The sequence below is a fragment of the Taurulus bubalis genome, assembly GCF_910589615.1.
Source record: "Taurulus bubalis genome assembly, chromosome: 2".
In the NCBI taxonomy this organism is placed as follows: domain Eukaryota; kingdom Metazoa; phylum Chordata; class Actinopteri; order Perciformes; family Cottidae; genus Taurulus; species Taurulus bubalis.
In genome coordinates, this window is record NC_136590.1 from 4,370,398 (window position 1) to 4,394,322 (window position 23,925).

General features: G+C 39.0%; 2 protein-coding genes across 2 annotated transcripts; one reads left to right on the forward strand and one right to left on the reverse strand.

The window, feature by feature from the left end:
• Positions 1-3,372: 3,372 nt before the first annotated feature.
• LOC306749711 (nuclear distribution protein nudE-like 1-B) lies at positions 3,373-11,691 on the reverse strand (the record flags this gene model as incomplete). The annotated part of the gene is made up of 8 exons (XM_079233030.1): positions 11,603-11,691; positions 9,997-10,150; positions 7,804-7,952; positions 7,048-7,184; positions 6,352-6,519; positions 5,487-5,581; positions 5,252-5,388; positions 3,373-3,448 (listed from the first exon to the last, which is right to left on the reverse strand). The coding sequence occupies exons 1-8, from the start codon at positions 11,686-11,688 to the stop codon at positions 3,373-3,375; spliced, it is 1,002 nt and encodes a 333-aa protein (XP_079089156.1). The 5' UTR covers positions 11,689-11,691.
• Positions 11,692-16,715: 5,024 nt separating this feature from the next.
• On the forward strand, positions 16,716-20,503 carry tex47 (testis expressed 47; the record flags this gene model as incomplete). Its single annotated transcript, XM_079237223.1, has 9 exons — positions 16,716-16,814; positions 17,208-17,580; positions 18,025-18,128; positions 18,197-18,252; positions 18,396-18,474; positions 19,499-19,627; positions 19,711-19,858; positions 19,946-20,045; positions 20,473-20,503. The coding sequence occupies 9 exons, from the start codon at positions 16,716-16,718 to the stop codon at positions 20,501-20,503; spliced, it is 1,119 nt and encodes a 372-aa protein (XP_079093349.1).
• Positions 20,504-23,925: the final 3,422 nt, after the last annotated feature.

Genomic DNA, 23,925 nt, shown 5'->3' on the forward strand with positions numbered 1-23,925 from the left:
AAGTTGCATTTCCAACTTTTTTGCTCCAAAAAGACATTTCAGCCTCAACAGAGTCCAAAAGTGCATTTTGTTGTCAAACACTTAGATTATATGATTTCCTGCATGTAATGCATCATAGAATACCAGACATTCAAGTTTCATTGTAATATAAGAGGACCTGATGCTCCCATCCCGTTTCATTGCTTTTGTTGCATTTCCAACTTTTATGCTCCGAAAAGACGTTTCAGCCTCAAGAGAGTCCCAAAGTGTATTTTGTTGTCAAACACTTAGATTCTATGATTTCCTGCACTTAATGCATCATAGAATACCAGACATTCATGTTTGATTGTAATATAAGAGTACATAATACTCTCATCACGTTTTACTGCTTTAAGTTGCATTTCCAACTTTTTTGCTCCAAAAAGACATTTCAGCCTCAACAGAGTCCAAAAGTGCATTTTGTTGTCAAACACTTAGATTCTATGATTTCCTGCATTTAATGCATTATATAATACCAGACATTCAAGTTGTCCTTTAGTGTAAGAGTACCTGATGCTCTCATCACGTTTTTCTGCTTTAAGTTGCATTTCTAACTTTTTATGCTCCGAAAAGACTTTTCAGCCTCAACAGAGTCCAAAAGTGCATTTTGTTGTCAAACACTTAGATTTTATGATTTCCTGCATTTAATGCATCATAGAATACCAGACATTCAAGTTTCAATGTAATATAAGAGGACCTGATGCTCCCATCCCGTTTTATTGCTTTTGTTGCATTTCCAACTTTTATGCTCCGAAAAGACGTTTCAGACTCAACAGAGTCCAAAAGTGTATTTTGTTGTCAAACACTTAGATTCTATGATTTCCTGCATTTAATGCATCATAGAATACCAGACATTCGTGTTTCATAGTAATATAAGAGTACCTGATGCTCTCATCACGTTTTACTGCTTTAAGTTGCATTTCCAACTTTTATGCTCCGAAAAGACGTTTCAGCCTCAAGAGAGTCCAAAAGTGCATTTTGTTGTCGAACACTTAGATTCTATGATTTCCTGCACTTAATGCATAATAGAATACCAGACATTCAAGTTGTACTATAGTGTAAGAGTATAAGTAAGTAACTCCCGAAATCACACAGCCACACAGGCGGCATGGCGGTTAATTGCAGAGCAACGCGGTCCCTCGACGCAAAACTTCGAATGCTCAACGACGGCGTCACGTCGACGGCAAACCATAAACTAGGCTTTAGGATTTTTTGGAGGTGCACGTCAGGCTACGGCGTCGGGGTCTGCGTCGACCTGACGAAGAACCATAATTTAGGCTTAAGAGCACTACAAGAAGGATGCGTGTAACCAGCAGTTATCTAATGGTCGCTTCAGAAGTCAGATAAAAACACATGTAGGTTCTGGTTCTGCTCATATTTATATTATATATTTAGCAGTAATGAAGCAACACCAGCTGTCGGCTGTGAAGCGTCTAACGAAACCCATTTTATTTGGGACACTGATCGTAGGACTCGCCACTGCTTTCTTCAACAGGCAAGTTGTGACTTAGTACATGTTGAGTATTTCGAATGTGCACTAACTGTCACGTGGAAATGTTCAGCATTTAATAATAAAGAGGACCTTTAGATAATCGTGCATCGTAAACCTGCAGTGTTTAGTGATGCATGTTTCTTTACACAACACTGACATACTGTTTATTTCCCTTATCTTATTCCCTTATTAATCTTGTTTAATCAAAATGCAGTTATCAGTAATCAGCAGCTACATACACAACATACAAAGTGCATATATATATATATATATATATATATATATATATATATATATATATATATATATATATATATATATATATATATATATATATATATATATATCAACAAAATCTGGCAAATATTTGGCACTTCTGCTTGAAAAATAGATATTTACTTTCTATTGATGGTTTAATTTGTCTTACATTAATGCATCCTTCTCCTCCTCATGCAGACGCTGGTTCTTTCAGGATGTGGAGGTGCTCCGGGCTCAGGAGCGAGAACGCAACGAAGCCAAGAGGATGGAGGTCTTGGAGAGGAGGATGAGGCAGATAGATGAGGTCGCCAAGAGGAAGAGCGCTGCACTACACAACTCTTCAGACTCTCCGGATGTGGACACTACAAAATATATAACTCCCTGTACACAACCTGAAGACGCCAGTACTGAGGACATCTGTACTGGCGACGTCTGTACTGGAGACGTCTGCAACGAAGCATCGGTGGATGAATGTTGGAAAACTCACATACACGAATAATACATATAATCTTGTATTTTGTTTCTGTTTTCTTGAACTTACATTGTAGCCCACCAGGGGGCGGTGTTGATCACTTATTTATAAAGTACCACTTAAAAGGTGTTTTTGCTCCTTAATTATAAATAAAACATGCTTTACTTTTCTTTTTCTGACCATTTCAAAACACACATTGTAGAGTTATAGTTTGTCACATGTTTTTTCCTATAATTCAAATATCAGACCTAGTTGCAGCTCTGAATGAGAATAAACCTCCGCTGCACGAACAGAATGAAAACATTAAGAAAGTAACAGATTGGAGTTTTAATCACACAACTTTATTAAAACATGCCAATAAAAGAAATCGGAAATAAACTAAACCCACAAAATATAACAAACAGGCAATATTGCACAAAAAAAGTGAGTTCACTTGTGTGAAAAGTGTCGTGTAATAAATCAAAAGACAAGAACACTGGTCTGAACTCGCCCACAGCACCATGCAGCAGGCCGTCTATCGATAACGATCAATATGACCAATATACTGTACACGTCATGTCACGCAGCTCAGAGGATGTCTGACTCATGAAGACACAAAGACTCCTCGTCCCTTCTTTCAAAAAGACAGCTCTGAAAACAAATGCAATAAAAATCAGAGGCTCGCGAGAGAACAGGGAAAAGCCCCCCAAAAAACACCGAAAGATGTCGTTTAAAACATTTAAACCTCTGAGGCTCACACGTCGTACATTTTGAAAAATATCTATGATCGATGGGGAGCCATGTGCACACGTGCAAACACATTAAACTGGTCATTTCCCCACATGTGTGACGTGAGAGCAGTTAACTGTGGCCTTAACTGAAGTTATTGCTCGTTAAAGTAGTGGAAACTAAAAAAAAACATTTTAATTGCATAATATTTCTCTTTTTTTATGATATGGTGCACACATTTCACGAATCAGCTCCTGGAGGAATCTTTAAATATGTCTTTGTGTAGAAGTCGGTGAGCAAACAGCAGAAACAGCAACAGTGAGATATACAGACATGGACCCTTAATTACAGAACCACAGCACATGGATCAGGTTTTACAGTATCTGTGTGTGGCCGCTTCGTGGGACGTGTGTCGGGTTCCACGTCACACGGCGAGCGGCACCAAGCCGCCGGAGGCCGCAGGAGGCGCGGTGATGGCCGTCAGCCCGTTCACGGTCCGGCTGCAACAAAGAAACAGTTATACGTTAAAACTGGAGATTCTCAGAATAAAAAATTAGAAATAAATTTAAAAAACGCATCACCAACCACAGAGGGGTTGAAGGTCAAAGCTTCTCGTTATAAAGCAGCAACGATGAAAAACAAGCCGAAAAGTACGCAAGCCCCTTTCTCCCAGGAAAAAGTTAAGAGTGACAAAAATTTAAAAAAATACACTCATCGTGAATTCATTTTCACACAAAACCCCCCCAAAAATAGTTAAGTAATAGTAAAGCTCCTATTTATGAGGAACTAAAAAGTTTCAGTTGGAACATAAACTTTAATGACAAATCATGTTCAGTTGTGTTAACATGTGAATTTTAATATTCATATTTTTTTTTGCTTATAAAGTCAGCCGACCATCACTCTTCTATTTTATGACTGAAATGTGAAAAACAAAATTAAATATAATGTGTTCCCTATTTTTAATTTTCCTGGCAAAACTGGACTTCCATGATGAAGGACAGAGATCGGAAATGAAAGAAGAAAAAAAAAGCTTCAATTGTCAAATAAACTCCTCCTCCTCCCACATGAAGAGCACAGTGCGGCTACTCGACAGACAACAAAGTTTGTGGCTATTGAACCTGAAATTGAACCTGAAAGCAGAAAGTGGGAATGAAGCCGCAGAGTTAAAAAGCCAACTGGTTAAACTGGTTTTCCTCCGTGAGCAGCGCCCCCCTCTGAAACCAGGAGGACGATGACCTCGTTGAGTCAGGAGCAACATGGACACCGGGAGCCGAGTGTGCAAACACAAGGACATTTAGAGGAGGACAGCTGATATTCTGTGTCTTTCTTCCTCCGAACCATGAACACAGACACACTGTACTTTATTCTGACTCCCATAATAGTCCACAACAAAAAGCGTTATTTCTTCCTGAAAACAGCTGTTTAACGAAGCTCATGAGTCTTTTTTTAGCCCCTATTTAAGTTAAGCTATACAGCTTAATTTACATATCTCATCTGTTTGGATTCCATGTTCTGTACGGACATTCCTGGTCCCCAGAGGATGAACCCTACAGCTTTTATAGACTTTGATGATTCCTCCATCGCTGTTCCTCGAGCACAACCAGCAGGTATTCATTTAATTTCATCTGTCCAATAAAATATCTCAATATCTACCTGATGCATATTCATGGTCCCCAGCTCAGTGCCGCCTCACAGAGCTGCGACCATGACTGGAGACTTGAAACTAAACTATTTATTTTTATTTTAAAAAGGTTTATATTTTTAGTGGGAACCAACGAGAAAAGGGCAGGAAAGTCAGAAAGTATTGAGAGACACTGACGCACTGGTTTTGGTCTTTTTAATTGGATTTCTTGACTGTTTTGTGTCACCTTCTGTGAGTAAAGTTTAGTCTTTTCTAAAATGGAATAAAAAAATTTAAAAAAACTTTCGCCGTGTTACTTCAAATGAATGTTTCCACCAAAACAAGTCCCACCAGTCGGGAAGAGAGAGTTAAATTCCACCACCAGCACAGTTAGTGGGCCGGACGCCATCTATCCCACAGCAACGGGCATTTCTACGAGCTCCGAATGGGAAGAGAGGCTTGTTAGCAGCAGCAGCATGAATGCATGAAGGCGCCCTGACCCACTCGGGTAACATGAGGAGTGACGATTACCCAGAATCAATGCAGAGAACGTGACCGCCTCCGTCCTGCTGGGAGGAAATGTACACTGGTCTCAGATCCTCCTCCACCTCAGACTCACAACCTTTTTACCGTGAACTGTGGCATTAAGCCCTCACTTCTGACTGGGAGGTGCAACACTCACGCTTTGTCGTAGTAGGACGTGTAGGACGTGTAGGTCGTGTTTGCGTTGAGCGCGTTGCTGTTGTCGAGGCCGAACGCCTTCCTGGCTTTCTGGTCCTTGGCGTAGTTCCTGCAGGCGGCGAGCTTCGACTCCAGAGCCTGTGGTGGTGAAAGAATAAAAGATAAAATAAAAGATGAAGGCTGTAGAGGAGGAGAGAGGGAAAGGCCTGGAAGCTGGGAATTAGGAAGTGACTCACCCCGACTTTCCGGAGCAAATCGCTGACGATGTTTAGCGCCGATATTCTGGCGGAAGGAGTCAGCGGAGAGTTGCTGCCGAAACCGTTTGACAGACCTGAACAAGGTAAAGGTATTTGATTAAAATATACATTTTATTCTCTTGTTAACTTCTCCCTGCAAAGAAACAATCAGGAGTTTACTCGACAGTCTGCATTAAATGGTGGAAAGTAAATACAACGAACTACAAAGACAATAAGATGAATCTCTAAGAGAAGCAATGCAGCAGATCTTTCTGCAGATAAACAGACACTGAATTATGAGAACAATGTTCAATAACTTATATTTTGAGAGAATAAATCATTTAATTCTCACATACAGAAAATGTTGGATGTTTCTAATTATAGAGCCAAAATGTTTAGTTTTTGACACTTTGCACACATTTTTATAAAGGAGTTTCAATTGTTACTTTGTTCCCAATAGTCAAAATAAGACATAAAGAGTTTAAAATATGAATGCATTCATCCATGGTGTCATTAGGGTGTGGCATATTAATATATAAATAAATATATATATATAAAAAAAAAAAATTCCAGACACTCACAAGATTAATTAAACCAGAAATAATTGGTTGTTTTTTGGGCTTATTTGGGAACAAGCAGAAAACATACTGTTGACATGTTATCTATAATCTATAACATGGAAAACACTGTTGTTGTTGTGTGTTGTTTTATGCTCTAGCCTTCCAACAGTCAGACACATACACTTACTCAGAGCTCCTCGTTTCCTCACGAGACAAAATAAATGAAAAATGCATTAAGAAAAACTGCTCTGATTCACCTGCATGATGAGAGGAGATAATGAAAAAGCCCTCGCGGCTGCAGCTACCTGTCGGGTTGGCGAAGGCGTTGTCCAGACTTTGGCTCAGCGGCGGCAGTGAGAGAGAGGCCTGCACCGCCGTGTCCATCTTCTCGTTCTCCTGTGTGGGCGAACCGGGAGCCGACATCCTCGGCACATCCGTCTGCCGCTCTCGCACGGCCAGCTCCTGCCGCAAGTCTGCAAATAAATAAAATACACTTTCAATATATTTTTAAATACATTGTTAAATACATTAAAACATATATCTTTAAATAATTGTTTTAAAATATTTTTAAATACATTTTTAAATACATTTTTAAATACATTTTCACGTTTTTTAAATGTTATACATTTTATAAATAAAATACATGTTTAAATACATGCTTAAAAACATCTTTAAATACATATTTAAAAACATTTTTTTAAACATGTTTAAATACATTTTTAAAATGTTATACATTTTATAAATAAAATAAATATTTAAATACATTTTTAAATACATTTTTAAATTAAATAAATTAAAGTAAGTAAGTAAGTAAAATAAAATAAAATAAAAAATGTAATGCATTTAATAAATACATTTAATAAATGTGTTGTAGCTCTTCTCAGAGATCAGCTGAGGGAACTCCTGCTCGTCTGTGGGGGGAAAAGCTGCAGTGGCTCGCTAATGAGCTGCACGAGTGATTGACAGCGTGGCTCATTCATACAAATCTAATCAATAATCACCTCTTGCTTCATCCTTTAATCTTTGCACAGACTCCAGAAGCGTCTCCTTCTCATCCAGCTCGCTCTCCAGGAAGGCGTTCCTCTCGATCGCTTGGTTCAGACGCTGCTCGAAGGTCTCCAGAGACACGATGGTCGCTCTGACAGAGATATTTACATTTCATTGATTAGATATCCTCTGAGTGGAGGGGCTCTATTTATTACTGATTATTCAAGTACGAATAAGGGATAAATATCTGCAGCACCGATTTTAATCCAATCCAAATGAATTTGAACCATTTCCATAAAGATTAAAACAGGGATCAAAAGGGAGCCGATTGGTCTGTACTGTATTTTCCTTAATTTTATGCCTTAACTAAATAAAGATTTATTTTATTTTATTATGAAAGTTTACATTGCAGACATAACTTCTTTCAATCTTGTTGTTCTTAATTGTGGTTTATCAGTCGCTTATGTTTCCATTATTGTTTGTAGTAGTCGTCTGAGTGTGTTTTTTAAATCTTATAATGTTTTATCCCTTAAAACCCTAACCATCGATAACCACATTGCATTGGTTGTATGTTATGTTATATACATATTACAAAGCCTGTCTGAATAAGTGAATAAAACAAAAACTAAATTATAAATACAGATTTTTCTGTCCTGAACTATCATTATAATAACTAAATAAATCCTTATTTAGGGAAAGATCAACCTCTTAATGGAGAAAAATAAATATAAATATATTTTGGTATTTTATTTTGGCGAGCCCAGTCAGACCTCTTGGCTCTCTCTAGGTCGTCGTTGGACTGCTCCAGCTCTCTGACGTATTTGTGGAGCTGCTCTCTGATGCCGCGCGTTTGCCCGAGGTCGTCCTCCAGCATGGAGATCTGCTTGTAGCTCTGAGCGTACTGATGCTCAACCCTTTCCTGAAGAAGAGGATGATGATGAGAGACAGCACGTTATTGATCACATGTGTTTAATCTAAGACATGTCAGGACACGATTCAACACACCACCTTCATGTTATCATCTATTTTTCATCGCTCCCCTTGTTTTCCCCTCCGTTGGAAGTGTGACCTAAATATCCAGCAGCGAGACAATCAGCTTGATCAACACCGGCGGCCTCGCTGCTCGTCTGACTTACATCTGTGTTACCGCCCGATCTTTTACATCTTTTATTTCTTTTGGCTCTTATATATATTTTACCTCGTTTATCTCTTTTACATCTTTTATTTCTTTTGCCTCTTATACATCTTTTATTTCTTTTGCCTCTTATACATCTTTTAACGCTTGCCTCTTTTACCTCGTTTATCTCTATTACATCTTTTACCTCTTTTATTTCTGTTACATCTTTTATCTCGTCTAACTCTTTTACATCTTTTATCTCTTTTGCCTCTCGGAGCCTCATCCCTTCACACTGTGAAATATTTGAGATATACTTTAATGTGATGTGATGTTTGTACTGTGGCCTTGAGGAGAAAAACACAAAACAACATCTTAACAATTCAGAAACATTCAAAACATTATTTCTCCAGTTTTCTAAAAATGTAATAAAAACTATCACAAAAAACTGTTGAATAATCGATTTGACTGAGTTTCTCCACAAATGATCACTTTAAACCAGAGATTGGCTCATAAGATTCTTGGAAATAAATCATTCAGGATGAAAAATAAGACTAATTAGTCGATTAAGATTCACAACGACAGATTAATCAACTAATCGTCTTTAAATAAATATTTTCAGCCTTGAAATAGTTTTCTCAAAAATGTTGCATTTTATACAATTTTGTTCTCAATGTTTTCTGCAACGTTGCATTATTTGTTGATTTTCTTTTTTTAAATTTGCTTTTTGAAATAATCTAAAATATTCTCTGTCCTGATTTATCTGCGATGCGTTGTTTGTGATATGTTGCTGTCGTTGTTTTTTCTGTAATGTTGTGTTACGATTTGCACCTCAAGGCCACCGTAGGATTTGCTCTTTTTAAACCGTTTCCAATAAAGAGCTGCAGGGACGACGTCTGCAGCCAGCCACGAAGTTACCGTCTCACCGGGTTTTTCTCTGAAGATGTGTTGTATGTACTGAAGACAAACATCAGCGGGGGGAACATAAAACTGAATGTTGCATAAGGAAAACAATCAAGAACACAAGTCGGCAAAAGAGCCAATATTGTGTTTTCTCCCTCCTGATGTGTGGAACCTACAAATCCGACAGACACACTCATTCTATGAGCCTCTCAGTAATTATGGAGCGAGAATAAGACGGAGAGACACCCAATGCATTATTGGTGAAACTAGAGAAGATTCACGTCAGCAGCGTCCTGAGGAGAGATTTACATTTAGAGTGCAGTCGCATTCACGGAGAACTTATCAGCCGATATTTTTGTTATGCGGCTTTAATCTCAATATTCCTGTGACCTCTGACCTCTGACACGAAAAGCAAAGCTGCACAAATAGATACATGAATAAAAAGTACTACGTCCAGGGGAGCAGCAGCTGTTTCCTTCACGTCTTCTCCCAAGATACTGCACTCAAGGACGAGAAACAGCATTAAATATTAATTTCAAGGGTAAATATGGAGACACGCTGCACTGGCTCAGAGCCGACGGCAACGGGAGGTTTTCATTGTGTTTATTAATATTTATTAATCATCTGATGAAGCATTAACTGCTCTGTAAATACTGAGATCAGAGGTTTCTGACCTGGAGATGAATGTGAGCGTAACGAAAACATTTGTTGCTGCACAAAATATGTAAAAAAGGGATTATTTATTGACTAGTCACTAATTGTATTATTATTTTTGATTAAATTATGAAAGGTTTGGTCTATAAAATGTCAAAAATGTTTGATTAAACTGACATTTTCTCTCATAATATTAGATAAATAAGAAATAAGAAACAATGACGAGCTATAGTGTCACTTTTTATAGCAATGTCTTCATCAGGCCAGAGGTCAACCTGAAGGTCACCGTTACCTTCAGCGTCTCCACCTCTTTCCTGAGTCGGCCGTTCTCCGACTGCAGGTCCTTCATGCGATGCTCCGCCTGGCTCAGCTGCGCCTCCAGCTCGGCCTCCAGCTCCCTGCTGCCCTCCTGGAACTCCAGCAGCTCCTCGCGAGCCTCCTGGCAGCTGAAGGGCAGACAGAGTAGGAGGAGGAAGAGGAAGAGGTCATTAGCGGCACGTGGCTGTATTCGTCCAGCGCCGTGCGGCTGTGGATGAACACACAGAGCCAGCAATACGTCGTGGGTCTGTCCACAGTGGACTGGTCTCTGCTGGAGTCTGAGCTGAAGGAGGTTCTGGTGAACCGGCATGATGTCATCTGGTTTCACCAGAATCCGACCCGGAGGCTCCTTTGAGGATCTTTAAGAAGAACTCTATAGAACCAGGCCATCTTCTCTCTGGTGGTCTGGTTACTAATGGAGGTCTATAGAGGACCAGGACTACACTGAGGTATATAGAGGACCAGGACTACACTGAGGTCTATAGAGGACCAGGACTACACTGAGGTCTATAGAGGACCAGGACTACACTGAGGACTATAGAGGACCAGGACTACACCAGGTCTGCGATGGATCCGGAGAAGAAAACACTCACACACTGAGTGTCTCACTCTCAAACAGGAAGCTCATCGTCTCCAGACTCTCTCATAACTGTCGTTTCCTTTATCGCAGCGAAAGTCAAGTGACGTGTCAAAAGATCCGATTTCATCTCTAAGCGCAGCAAACTGTATTTTCGGAGCTTTTAAATCGTTAAGATTTTGAGGACAAAAGAGACGCCAGAGTATTTTTTGGAAAACGTGAAACCCGAGCCGGCACTTTGGGACATAGAGAGAGAGGAGAGGTTCCCACTGAGGACAAAGACAAGCAGCAGATCAAACATTCCCACAGACACAAAGAGACGGCGCTGCTTTATAGTCTCAGATATCGATCCAGTTCCTCTCAAAAAGGTGTGAACTGGTTGAGCTCAAGGACCAGTCAGACCAGTCAAGCACACATCAAGAAGTGAAAAGTGCATACATGTATTTTATTTCTTGTTCTTTTCTGTAACAACTGAGTTGTCGGCTTTGAGTGCAGAAGTGTTGTCCCGTTGAAAAGACACAAACTGTCGCCACAAAGCTGGAAAGTCCCGACGAACCCGGATCCCGAACAGGTGTGTCCACGTACCTTTACAGACGATATCTGACACTTTATGACACTGTGAAGATGTTTGTTTTCCTCGGTAATGAAATCATGCGTCATATGAGGAGGACATGCAAATATTTTCACTAATCAGGAACTCAAACGCTGCAAAAAACAATGAGCCTTTATCCAGTAAAAAGATGAAAAATGGAGCTTAAACAATTAAATAAACGTCTTTTTCTTGACATGAAAAAAGAAGAAAACCAACAATGTGTTTGTTTATCTCTCAACAGTTGGTTCCTCCTGAAGATGTTTTTCTCCTAAAATGGTCACAAATTTACTGCATTGTTTTTTTTGTTATGGTTTAGATCAGAGAGTCCTTCACAAAAACCTAGAACAACAACAACAACAACAACAACAACGACGAAGAGTTGAAATAGCGTCTGTGGGCCAGTCTACGCACCTTCCCTTGTACTTCAGAGAAAGAGCCTTCCAGAAGTCAATTTCCTCGTCTTTTGAGGAGAATTTTGGTGTCATGTTCGTTTCCATGGCAAACAAATCTGCAGAGGAAGGAAGAAGGCAAACAAGAGTGTGATAGACGTTTCATCTCATTGTAATCAGTGATTCAAACCTCAGTTGGGAATTAATCATCAGAGAACCACATCCTCTTCTTATAGTGGCATTAAATCTGAGCCGTCTATAAAGTAAAACCCAGTTATAACAAATGAAACATTTCCCAGAGGTGTTTATACGAGAAGGAGCCTCATTCACCATCGTCACTCCGACTCAACTGGAGTGAAAACAAGAAGGAAAACCCCCTAAAATCCAGATGAAGATGACACAAAGAGGGAGTAAATAATGCTGACCTCCAGTGTCACAATTAGTGTGTCCACAAAGGGGCCCAGGAAATACAAGCTGGAGTCAAACACAATTCCTAATAACCATAAATAACTAAAACTGGAGCATAGCTTCTCTTACAGTCACTGACTTCGACTGTAAAAAGAAATCTCATTCTGTGTTGAATAATTCATTTTTAGATTATATTCAATGAGCAGCCTGGAGGGACCTTTTAAATGTTATTGAAACAGAGGAAAATGCAACACAGGTTTTCTTAAATACAATTAAAAACACAATTATATAGTAATAGAGCCATTTAAACTGCATGAGTGACTTTACAAAATAAAATGGACATATTCCATGATGTAATGGGTGGATTGAGTACAGGTGTAAATTAAGGAAGCTGGATTTGTTTCACGATACTCTATTATTTATAACATCATATATTTTAGACATGCGGATATCAGCCTGACTCCATATTTGGCTGATGGACATTTGGCCATATTGTAATACATGTGATGCATTACACCATTATGAAAACACTATCATATATTTGTGTATGCACCCTGACATCGGCCATAAACCAGGAGCAGAAACCAGATTAGGGTTGACAGCAGCAGTGACGTGCGGCCGAGCCAAACTGTCAAAACTGGGTGTGCAAACTGTATTTTTATTTTTTGTATCTTTACTGGTTGCCAAACAAAGATAAAATACAATAAATTATAATGCATTTAGTACCTGAACATCGCCCCACACGGTGACGCTGTATCAATCCATTTGGCCTCGTTGATATGAGGTGTTCAGGCCGAGCGTCTCCTCCGATGTCTGGTGATCTCTCTCCTCAGCGGGCCTTTAAGGGTGAATATACCCTAAATATGGATATTATCTCTTTTGATGTGCGAGGCTCAGGTTAATTAAAAGTCTAAAATATTGTGCTGTGATAGTTTAATTTTTAGCTTGGGTGAAACAAAAAAAGGATAATCCCAGTAAAAAGTTGTTTAATACCGCAATGCGAATAAATATATTTAGGGTGGATTTCCACTGTGTTCGCTTGTTCTGTTACGTTTACGAGCTTCACTGCTGCGCATAAACTGCACACGACAACTAGCAAAAACACTGTTGCTGTTAAAAGAGCACCATCTGTTGGTCTTCGACAGCAACAGCGTTTCGTGTCACTAACATAAAAACTAAATATGTATTTCAATAAAGTCTGACAAGGTGCAAATGAACAGTATAGGCTAAAGTAACACACACACACATACATCAAAAGGATTAAACTCTAAAATAAGATAAAATAAGATAACCCTTTATTAGTCCCGCAGTGGGGAAATTACAGGATTACAGCAGCATTGCTCACAAGTGAATAAAAGAATAATAAAATAGAAAATCAAGTAATAGAAATAAACAGTAATAGAAACAGTAAAACAGTAAAGAAGAATATTAAATATACAGACTGAATAGAAAAAGTATATAAAAAAAAGTACTTAAACGTATTGCACGTACCAGGTGAATGATAAAGTGTCCAAGTTCAGTTCAAAGTGTTCAAAGTGGTCTACTGGGAGCTCAGCTGGTTGTGCAGCCTGACAGCAGCGGGAAGAAAAGACTTTCGGTACCTCTCCCTCAGACACCGGGGATGAATCAGCCGGTGTTACGGTTTAACAGGCGACCATGTTAACTGGCGACTTTCGGCCGAAAGCGTCTACTGTTGTAGTCGTTACGGCAGATGTTGAGAATAGCAAGAGAACACGTAGCTGTCCTCGTGAATGCCGCATTGTTTAATTCTGCAGTTCAATGTCTAACCTTCTCGTCTAAAGTCTCTGGTCAAAACATACCGGACTAGACGTTGTTGAGTCTTTTCAGGGAAATAATCCACGCGAGTGGAAGCATCGCTTGTTGTTTATGTGTTGAAACAGGAAATCAGCAAATTGCCTTTCCTTTGAAATAAAGTTGTTACAAATAACACATAATGACTGTGGAGTCTGTTTTGTGCAAATATCTGTCACGTAAATTAACTCTATAGTACACGAAAAAAGAAGAGAGAAAAGATATACGTTTAATTAACCTGATTAGAACTCATATCATTGGGTGGAAAAAGATCGCAAGTCAGTGGCATTACCACTACACCAGGATAAATATTGTGGGTTTTTTTTTGTGGATTTACAATCAAATCATCTACAACACAGTCAGCAGTCACATTTAAACGGCAGAGATCCACCAGATCAACTTGCGACCAACTGCGACTCCATGGAGCATGTTGACGTGACCTGCGGAGCACTTTACAATATCGCTGCTTTCTCAAACTAATAGACAGCTGTTTAATATCAGACCATTCAAAACGTCTTTTTAGAACTACAAAACAGTTGAGTTCAGTTGAATTTAATAAGGGACACCTAAACCATGTGAATATATGACAAAGTCAATGTGGTCAAACACATTATGATGTGTATCATAGATTATATATGGTCTATATATGGTCATAAGTGTATGAATACCCAAACATTACACCCATCTGTGATCGTTTACCATCTGTTCAAAGATGAGCATTGGCCATATTAAATTTGTCATATTCACATATTAAGTGGTATAAATCACAGCCTTACAACTAACAAGAATGAAGAAAAAAATGAACTCTTTGTATGCAGAGTGTGCACCATGTTTACATATTGTGTTGTGATAATGTATTTCCCTTCAAAATTCAAGTGAACTCAACTGTTTCACATCTGTGTTCTTGGCTGGTTGAATTCTTAATTTTATGGCTCTGCTTTTCTTGTTCCCTCCTTTGCGTTATTGTCCACATTGTGTATTTTCACCTCATAACAACACCACAAAGATCTGCCTCATTAATTTGTAGTTCTACAAAGACGTTTTGAATGGTCTGATATTAAACAGCTGTCTATTAGTTTGAGAAAGCAGCGATATTGTAAAGTGCTCCGCAGGTCACGTCAACTTGCTCCATGGAGTCGCAGTTGGTCGCAAGTTGATCTGGTGGCTCTCTGCCGTTTAAATGTGACTGCTGACTGTGTTGTAGATGATTTGATTGTAAATCCACAAAAGGAAAGGCAATTTGCTGACTTCCTGTTTCAACACATAAACAACAAGCGACGCTTCCACTCGCGTGGATTATTTCCCTGAAAAGACTCAACAACGTCTAGTCCGGTATGTTTTGACCAGAGCCTTTCTTTACAAGCTTGTTCAGTCTCCTCCTGTCAGCTGCCGTGATGCTGCTGCTCCAGAAGACCACTCCATAAAAGATGGCTGATGCCACCACCAAGTCAAAGGTCTTCAGGAGTGCTTCATGCACCCCAAAAGACCTCAGTCTCCTCAGCAGAAAGAGTCGGCAGAAGTCCACCACCAGCTCTTTGGTTTTACTGGAGTTTATCTGGAGGCGGTTCCGCTGGCACCATCCTAAAAAGTCCTGATTTAGTTTTCTGTATTCCTTATGTATTTCAGACCTTTGTATTTATTTTATTTTGTACTGGAACTTCCGCTTCCGTGTTGTGACGATGCGTTGCCACGGTAACTCGCAAAGAGCCCTCCTAACGGTCCAGGTTAATTTAGGTTACGTCACCTTTTAACTTCAGTCATGGCGTCGCAGAGAAGCCGGAGCTTTTCTTTAGTAAACTCAGACGCCAAAGAGGAAGAAGAAAGACCAGAGACCCGGTATGACGGGAACATGAGAGAGGTTCGTGCCTTACTTGTGATGACGTAATGTTGACCACGTGACCTTCTTCTTTCACGAGACGTCACGACAGTGTGCCGAAATGCAAAATGTTGAATCCAAATTGGGTAAATATTGCACGAGACAACTATATGGACCAAAGCTGCTATTATAAGAAATAGTTAATTAAATAATTGACCTTATGAATACATGATACAAATAATTCATAATACATAATTAATCATGAAAATGTATATATCTATTCCACAAATTACTAGTATTAATTTATTTAATTTCCCAAATTATTATTTTCCATTTCCATTGATTAGATTGATTTCCTCCTTAATATATATATATAATTTTCTATTTCCATTTATTAGATTAATTTCCTTAAATCTAATACATCTAAATAGAAAATAATATATATATATATATATATATATATATATATATATATATATATATATATATAAGGAGGAAATTCATCTAATAAATGGAAATAGAAAATAGTATAAATATATATACACATACACATACTACATATATTAGTGCTTGAATATTATGGTTGTTTTGAAAGCATAAAAGATTTTTTATTGACCCCATATTTGAATGAAAGTTATTTTTCGAGAAGGATCACATTTAATTAGTTTGAATAGCAAAATGCTCAATTCGAGTGATAATCACCAAGATTAAAGTGAAGTGAACATGTATGAATGAAGATGCTGACATATACATCTAAAACTTAACTTTCATTTTCATATTTTTTTTTCAGACTGAACCAAATCAGAAATGTGTAATTTCCCCTGAATCAGTTCTCTTCTCGTGTGAAGGGACGAACTATAGACCAAATAAAGTTCTGCGTCCTCCTCCTATCGGCTCCATTACCTGAAATACAACCTGTCCTGGCCTGTGATTGGCTCACGTGTTTCCCGTGTAAACATATATATGTTAATTGCACCAGAGAGCAGCAGGCTTTGTCTCATAGCAGCCGGGGAACAATAGGTTTCTAGGATATGAGCTTGTATGAACACAGCTCGCTAGGCTCCACTCACTCGGTGACTGGACTTCTCTAGAAGGAGCGATGGAGGAAATGAGAGCAGAGGACCAGAAAGAGGAGGAAACTGGGACCAGTTTATTTCACCAGCTCACGGCACAGAGGACACATTTGGAGGAGGAGGCGGTTTGTTTAAAATTACAGATAGCTGTAGATCATTGTTTCATTATTAATAATAATAATAAATTTCATTTTTAAATGCACTTTTCTTTCAGAAGAAACTCAGAGTGCCACAGAGCCTTGACCTTATGAATACATAATATATAATATACATAATTTAGTAAAACAAAATAAAAAATAGTTAAAACATGGTTAAAGCAACCCATAATTAATCCATGTTATTGAATTCTAAGATCTATAAATACAAAGTGCAATACGCCAAAGAACTCAATATGTATTGATATGATCCTGCGTTTGTCCATGTTCCTACCTGTATGTGTGATATGTGACAAAGCCTTCTATTGCCCTCTGCAGGGCCTCATATTGCCCTTCTACACGGCCTTCTATTGCCCTCTGTAGGGCCTTCTATTGCCCCCCTGTAGGGCCTTCTATTGCCCCTCTACAGGGTCTTCTGTTGCCCTCTACAGGGTCTTCTATTGCCCTCTACAGGACCTTCTATTGCCCTCTACAGGGTCTTCTTTTGCCCTCTACATGATTGTCTATTGCCCTTCTACAGGGCCTTCTATTGCCTTCTACAAGGCCTTCTATTGCCCTTCTACAGGGCCTTATATTGCCTTCTACAAGGCCTTCTATTGCCCTTCTACAGAGTCTTCTATTGCCCCTCACACGTCTCACTCTCTCCCCCCTTCTCGTCCACAGAGGATCGTGCTCCAGCGGCTGATCGTGATCGCCCGGCTGCCCCAGCATCTCGCTGACAGGACAGAACCGGGAGGTCAGCGAGCAATTTACCTTCCAGCCTGTGAATGGGGCAGACTCAAATCAATGAACCAATCACCATTATGCCAGTTTAATCCATTTGTTCTTCAGGGGAAGTGAAAGGTGATGGTAATTGATGTTATAAATGTATAGATCTGCACTATTTGGCTACAATACGGTAGAATATGCAGAGAAACATCAATTTTCCAATGCTTAAAAACACAAAAAGGTTTGCAGTTGCCATCAGAGCAGAGAACGGCTATCTTGTTTCCCTTGTTTAAGTCTTTTTTAAATAGTTTTCACACATCCTTGTGTCAATGGGTCTGCTGGAACTCCTCGTAAGAGCTTTTTGTGCTCGTTGCTCGAGGAATTCTTCGGCCAAAAAGTTCACAATAAAAGTCCCCCAGGGGAATTGTTTTTAACCTCAGTTTCTCGGCTTCTGCCGTTTGTTTCCTCACAGCTCATTACGAAAAACTCCACTTCCAACTCAGCAAACAGAATATATTGGACCCTATGACGGGTCTGCTGCTCATCTATCCATCCTGTCTGCTGCTCGTAATCGAGGTACGTGTGTGACCGTTGATAAAGATGAAGATGAGACATGTGAAACTGAAGGTTTTCTGCTCTTCCAGTCGTCGAGGGACATCCTGGTTTCTGTTTTGAAAGACATGCAGCAGCAGCCAGACAGGTAACGATGCTCAACAGTTATCTGTCAACTATCTATCATGAGGTTGCTGTAGAAGAGAGACACGTCTACACATCCCTGACATCCGGCCTTATTGATATAAACCATTTATGAACCCATACTCATCATTTCTACCTTCCCCTCAGTGTCTTCATGGAAGCTCCCAAGGTCGTGTTCATGGCGCACGACCCTCAGAGCCGGCTGTTCCCACAGTGGAGCTACAAGGTGAGCATCGTTACCTTCTTGTGTTTAAAACCACAGTTTCCTTAATTATCTCCGGAACCACATCGTTGTTTAACTTCATTTAAATTGTTACAACACCGCAACCCTTGTGAGAAGAGACATGTGGTGTACACAATAATTAAAGTAAACGTTAAGTTTATGTACTTACGTAATCTGCGTCGACTTCTATGGCGGACCGCAAGGTTTCACTACCCTTTACGAAGTCGGATTTCACTAACAAACGCATCTCAGTAACTCTACGGGCTTGTGGGAGTCATAAAAAATATATAATCCTTATAGACCCCCTATTAGTACCTGAGCTTTTCTTTCTTCCTCCGTATCACGTTTCCTGGTCCCAAAGGCTTCCTGTTCGTCTCATGTTTCTAAAACCACACCATAGAGCAAGTGCGGAAGGAGACACACATTTTAAGTCCCAGCATGCACCATTCAGACAATCTTTTGGCATAAAATAAGTATTTTTTTCATTTTTAAACAGAACGACAGTTTTATGACTAGCATTCCTTCGTAACACCCAAAGGCTTTGTTTTGTGTGATTTTTGTTGCAAATTCGGATTCCTTAGGTCCTAATCTTTCCAAAAGGTGTGTTATTAGTAGGTGGGAGGTTGTTAAGGCCATGAACCATGGAGTTGGGAAAACTCTGGACTGTTCAAGGAGGAATTTTTGGGAAATCTTTCTCATATCATGCTGGATGTTCATAGTTATGATAAAAATAGTATTATAACTCATTTGTTGTTCATACGACTACTTGAACTATATGAACACGGGGAAAAAGAGGCACAGACCCCTATGGGGGTCTACGGTTTTCAAAAGGTTAAAGCTTTCATCAACACGAGTCAAAGGTCGGGGGACAATAAAGCGGTGAAGTAGCATGTTGCTCCTTCAGAAGCATTCATCAAGGTTCTCCACACATTCATATTCAGGGTTTTCCATCTAATTTGTACCCACCCAGCTGGATTATGATCCGCATGTGTGAGCGTTGTTTCAGTTTTGATGTCGTTGACTGAAGGTGCTCGATGTGGATCAGCGGGCCGAAGACTACAAAGGACTCGGGGAGGAGGAGGAGAGCACCGAGAGTCTGGTGTGCAGCGTTCTGTCGGCACTGCAGACGCTGGGAGGACGCCTTGAAGCCTCCAAGGTGTGTTTTACTTTTATAGATGTACAGCACCAGTTTTATTCTGTTTTTATAAGCACAAAATATATATTTTTCCCCTCTCTAAGGCTGATCCTGGGTCAGTGCTGGACGAGACTCCGGAGCTGATCGTCTCTCAGACGGTCCTCAACAAGCTTTTTACTCGAGACGAGCTGCAGACTCCACAGCAACACCTGCAGATGTACAACTCGCCGATAAACATCTGCATGAACGCGGGTACGAGGCATACGGATGTGTTTCCTGAGAGTTATTCTCAGATTATATCCGTGACTTTGTGATAATCGTGTTAAAAGCTACACACAGTCTCACTCGGCCATGTTGTGTCCACTCTGATCGCTTCACAGGACGAGTCGTGCGAAGCCGCTGTCTCACGACAGTTTAACGCTGGACGGACAGATCCGAGGTAAGGAACCCGTTATTCTCATCATCTTATTATTGAACCTACACATACTTGTATATATCGGTGATACTGTTTGTTTTGTACAGACGTTTATGTTCCCCAGAGGATGAATTCAAAAGACTTTATTTCCCCCTATTAGGCCTCCAGCAGGGTGACACTTTGAGGGCGACGTTTAGTTCATTCATATCATGGAGTCTATGTTTAAACACCTTGATTCCCATCAGCCTCAGCTGTACTTGTATCGAGTGCTAATTAGAAACTATTAGCATGTTAGCACGTTAAACGTGGTAAACGTTGATCTGCAGCAGAACATTCAGCATATTTTTGTATGTCAGGTGCATTTTAGCGCCGTCGCTGTCGGACTGTCGTGAAATTGTGATTTCCGCCGCAGTTTTAAAGTGTTTAAAAAAAGTGTTTTTCGCCCCTGCAGGCCTCCACTGAAGCACCTCGGATGTGACTGAAGGAGAAATCAACAGTTTTATACCAACATTTAAAAAATACTGTCGCACTTTTCTCACATTTCCTTCTTTTTGTTGTTGTTAAAAATGCTTCTTTTCTCACGAGTGAAATAACATTGAACGCCACATTTACAACAAAGAACACAGGAAATCCAAAGTAATATAGAAAAAAAAACATTTTTAATAGTTTCAACATTCGGATGAGGTTATTTTTATTTCTACTTTACACTGTGTTCCACTTGGGGGAGCAAGCGTGTCCAAGAAAAAAAGGCATTTCCTCTTCACTCCAAACGTGTAGAGTCCACAGCGTCACGACAGTTTGACACAAAGAACTTTAAAGTCTCTCATGTGTTCCCTTTTTTATTTTGGCCCCCATTACTTAAAGCAACAAAAGTAAAAAAAAAAGAAGGATGATTGGATTGCAATGGCTGCATGCACCACAGTGTAATCTACAAACTGTATACGAGTAAAAACAAACCTGTTCAGCATGGTTTCTTCTTTTTTTTGTTGCAGTATGACTTCAGTATAAAGTCACATGAACGTTTCAAGAGATTTTAGTCCTTTAGAGCCGTCTTTGCTCCATCGTGTCGGCTGATTGATCTCCTGACTGCGGCCTCCGCTCGGAGCCAGATGTGCTTTTTTCTTATTTGCGATAGATAAAAAGAGTGAAACGTACCGTTTGAATGGAACAGCAGAAAACATGGTGGAAAAAAATCATGATTGTTTCAAACAAATGTTGATGGAGAGTCTGACTTTAAAGGTTCGAGGGCAGCACGGTATTATTATTCTTTTATAAAGGTTGATCTATTCACTTATAAAAAATAAATACAAGCACATTTATATAGGACCAAAGATGAGACATATTTCAGAGGCATGGTTTAAAAAGCATGCTGCTGAGTTTCACACAGGACGAATCAAACGCTCAACCCCAAACCTCCCTCCCCAAAATCGGTCATAACACACTTTTATTATCATCAAATACCCCACCACCTTTTTTTTTTTAATACTACGTCCACAACACACACAACCGCCTTCATTAGACCTACGAGGTGAACATCTTCTATCACCGATACATTCCACCTATTCGTGTAGAAAAAGAAGAAAAAGAAAGGCCTTTGTATTTCAGTGCTCAAAGGGCATGCTAACAAAAGCTGTAATACTGGAAACCATCTCTGCTTGACAGGCGTATTGTTAATAAACTTGTGTTGTATGAGTATATGTACAATCCTCACTCACAAACCCTTTAGTAGAAAAACAAAGAGCAGCACATCGTAACACAGAAATCCAGACAAAGACGGGACAGGCCATTCACCTTTAGCACAGAAAAACGTATTTTTCTTTTTGTGGCCAGCGTTCAGTTTTTATTTAAATATTTAAATAATAAATACTGGACGTCGTGATTTGAAACTCAGCTGGAGGATCTGATTGAATACTTGGTATGGAATCGTAGACTTTTACCAGATTAATAGATTATTTGATTGACAGAAAATTATAAAAAACTTTTAAAATGTTCATAACTGATTAAGTGTTAATGTATGTTCTATGATATTTCCTCAGGGCTATCGCCCAAACGACTAAGAAAGATAATCAACAGATTAATTGATAATGAAACTAATCATTAGTTGCAGCCCTACATTTGAGAAAATACTGTGGGGCAAAATAACTCTTTTAACCTCTTAAACCCGACTGGGGTCATGTGACGGATCTTTACAGCTGCAGCTTGGGCAAACACTTTTCTTTTTAAATATCAAACAAATTGAAAATGTATAAAATGGGACAATCTTGAGCGTTTCCATTAGCTACATGACGTAGCGTCATGTAGCTGCAGCGATTACTTCACGCCGTGGACATTTTTCGAGCTAAAATCAGGGTTCAAGAGGTAAATTTTGCATCAAGAAGCACGATCAGCTGTTCTTATTTAGAAAATCTACGGTCTACTGCGTTATTTTATGTGAACGTGGAAATATTGTGCTACAACCGGCAACATTATAATGTCATATAATATTCATCGTCATTTATATTTCTCAGTACAGCATTGTCATATATATATATATATATTATTTATATATATATATATATATATTTATATGTATTTATATATTACAATATATTTACATATATATAAATATAAATATATATGAATAAATATATATAAATAAATGCATATATATAAATAAATACATATATATGTATATTTATTTATGTATATATATATATATATGTATTTATATACTACAATATATATATATACATATATTTAAATATATATATAAATAAATATATATTTATATATGTATGGATTTAAATGTTTCCCCTGCCACTATATACAGAATGGTATTTACAAAAGTCCTGTGAGTAATATGGCGCTTTAAAGAAAAGAGGGGGCAGAGCAGCACAGGGATGTGAAGCGGATGTTCTTTCAGATCTGGACAGGTCTCGACAAAACCTGCTACAAAGGCAAATAACAAAACTGCTGCTGTCGTATGCAAACCTCGCTACACCAGTTTTATTAATTTTTCCTCTTAAAAAAGAGGTTTCGATGCGACAGCAGGGAGCTTCTGGTCCCGTGTTTGAATGTTTTTTTTGTTTGTTTTTTCTTTTCAACCTCAGATGAGATTCACAATCGCAACTCTTCAGACCTAGCAAAAAGTATTCAGAAATATATCTGTATAAATACTCTCATCAAAATAAACACATATACACATATCTTTGCACTTGCCTCTGGTTCACTTATATAGACTAAAAATATCAGCATCGTCAGGCAGGGTTCCTATGAACAGAGAGAAAAGCGTGCTGGTTTTGCCGCTGAGGCTTTTCTTTTGGGTCAAAAATAGCACCTTTTCTATCTGCGAGCCTGACTGTTTCTGTTCTTTGTTTTGATATGATGGGATGTTATTATACCTCAGGGCAGGACGACTTATTGAGTATGGTTCTCCAGATGTTCTTAACAGAACGTCAAGTACGAAGCCTGAAGTGTGCCAACGGAGTCCAGTGTTACCGGTTTAACGGTAATAATTCAATATAGTGTTTAGTTAAATGTGTTGGTTCCGCTCGTGTTACTGACTGACGCAGTTAGAGACGAGCTGCAGAACTTTGTGGATAATTTAGCAGCTCAAGAGACAGATATTCCTCTCAGGAGGTGGTGGAGACTAAAAACAGAGCCAAAAAGAGAGAGAGTACTCGATTTATCATGTGACTCCGAATAATTCAGCTACCAAGTAATACACTTTAAAAGGTGTCACACTGGTGTGTTTTTTTAGCTTGTTTCACTGGCTCCCATCTGTTGAATTCATTATCCAATTAAAAATATATTTAAATACAAATAGTTCTCAAAATGAATCTTCAATCTTACATTTCGTTATTATGTATATTTGTTTTTTGCCTTAACATTTGATATTTCCATTTTGGATTGCTTAAGGACAACC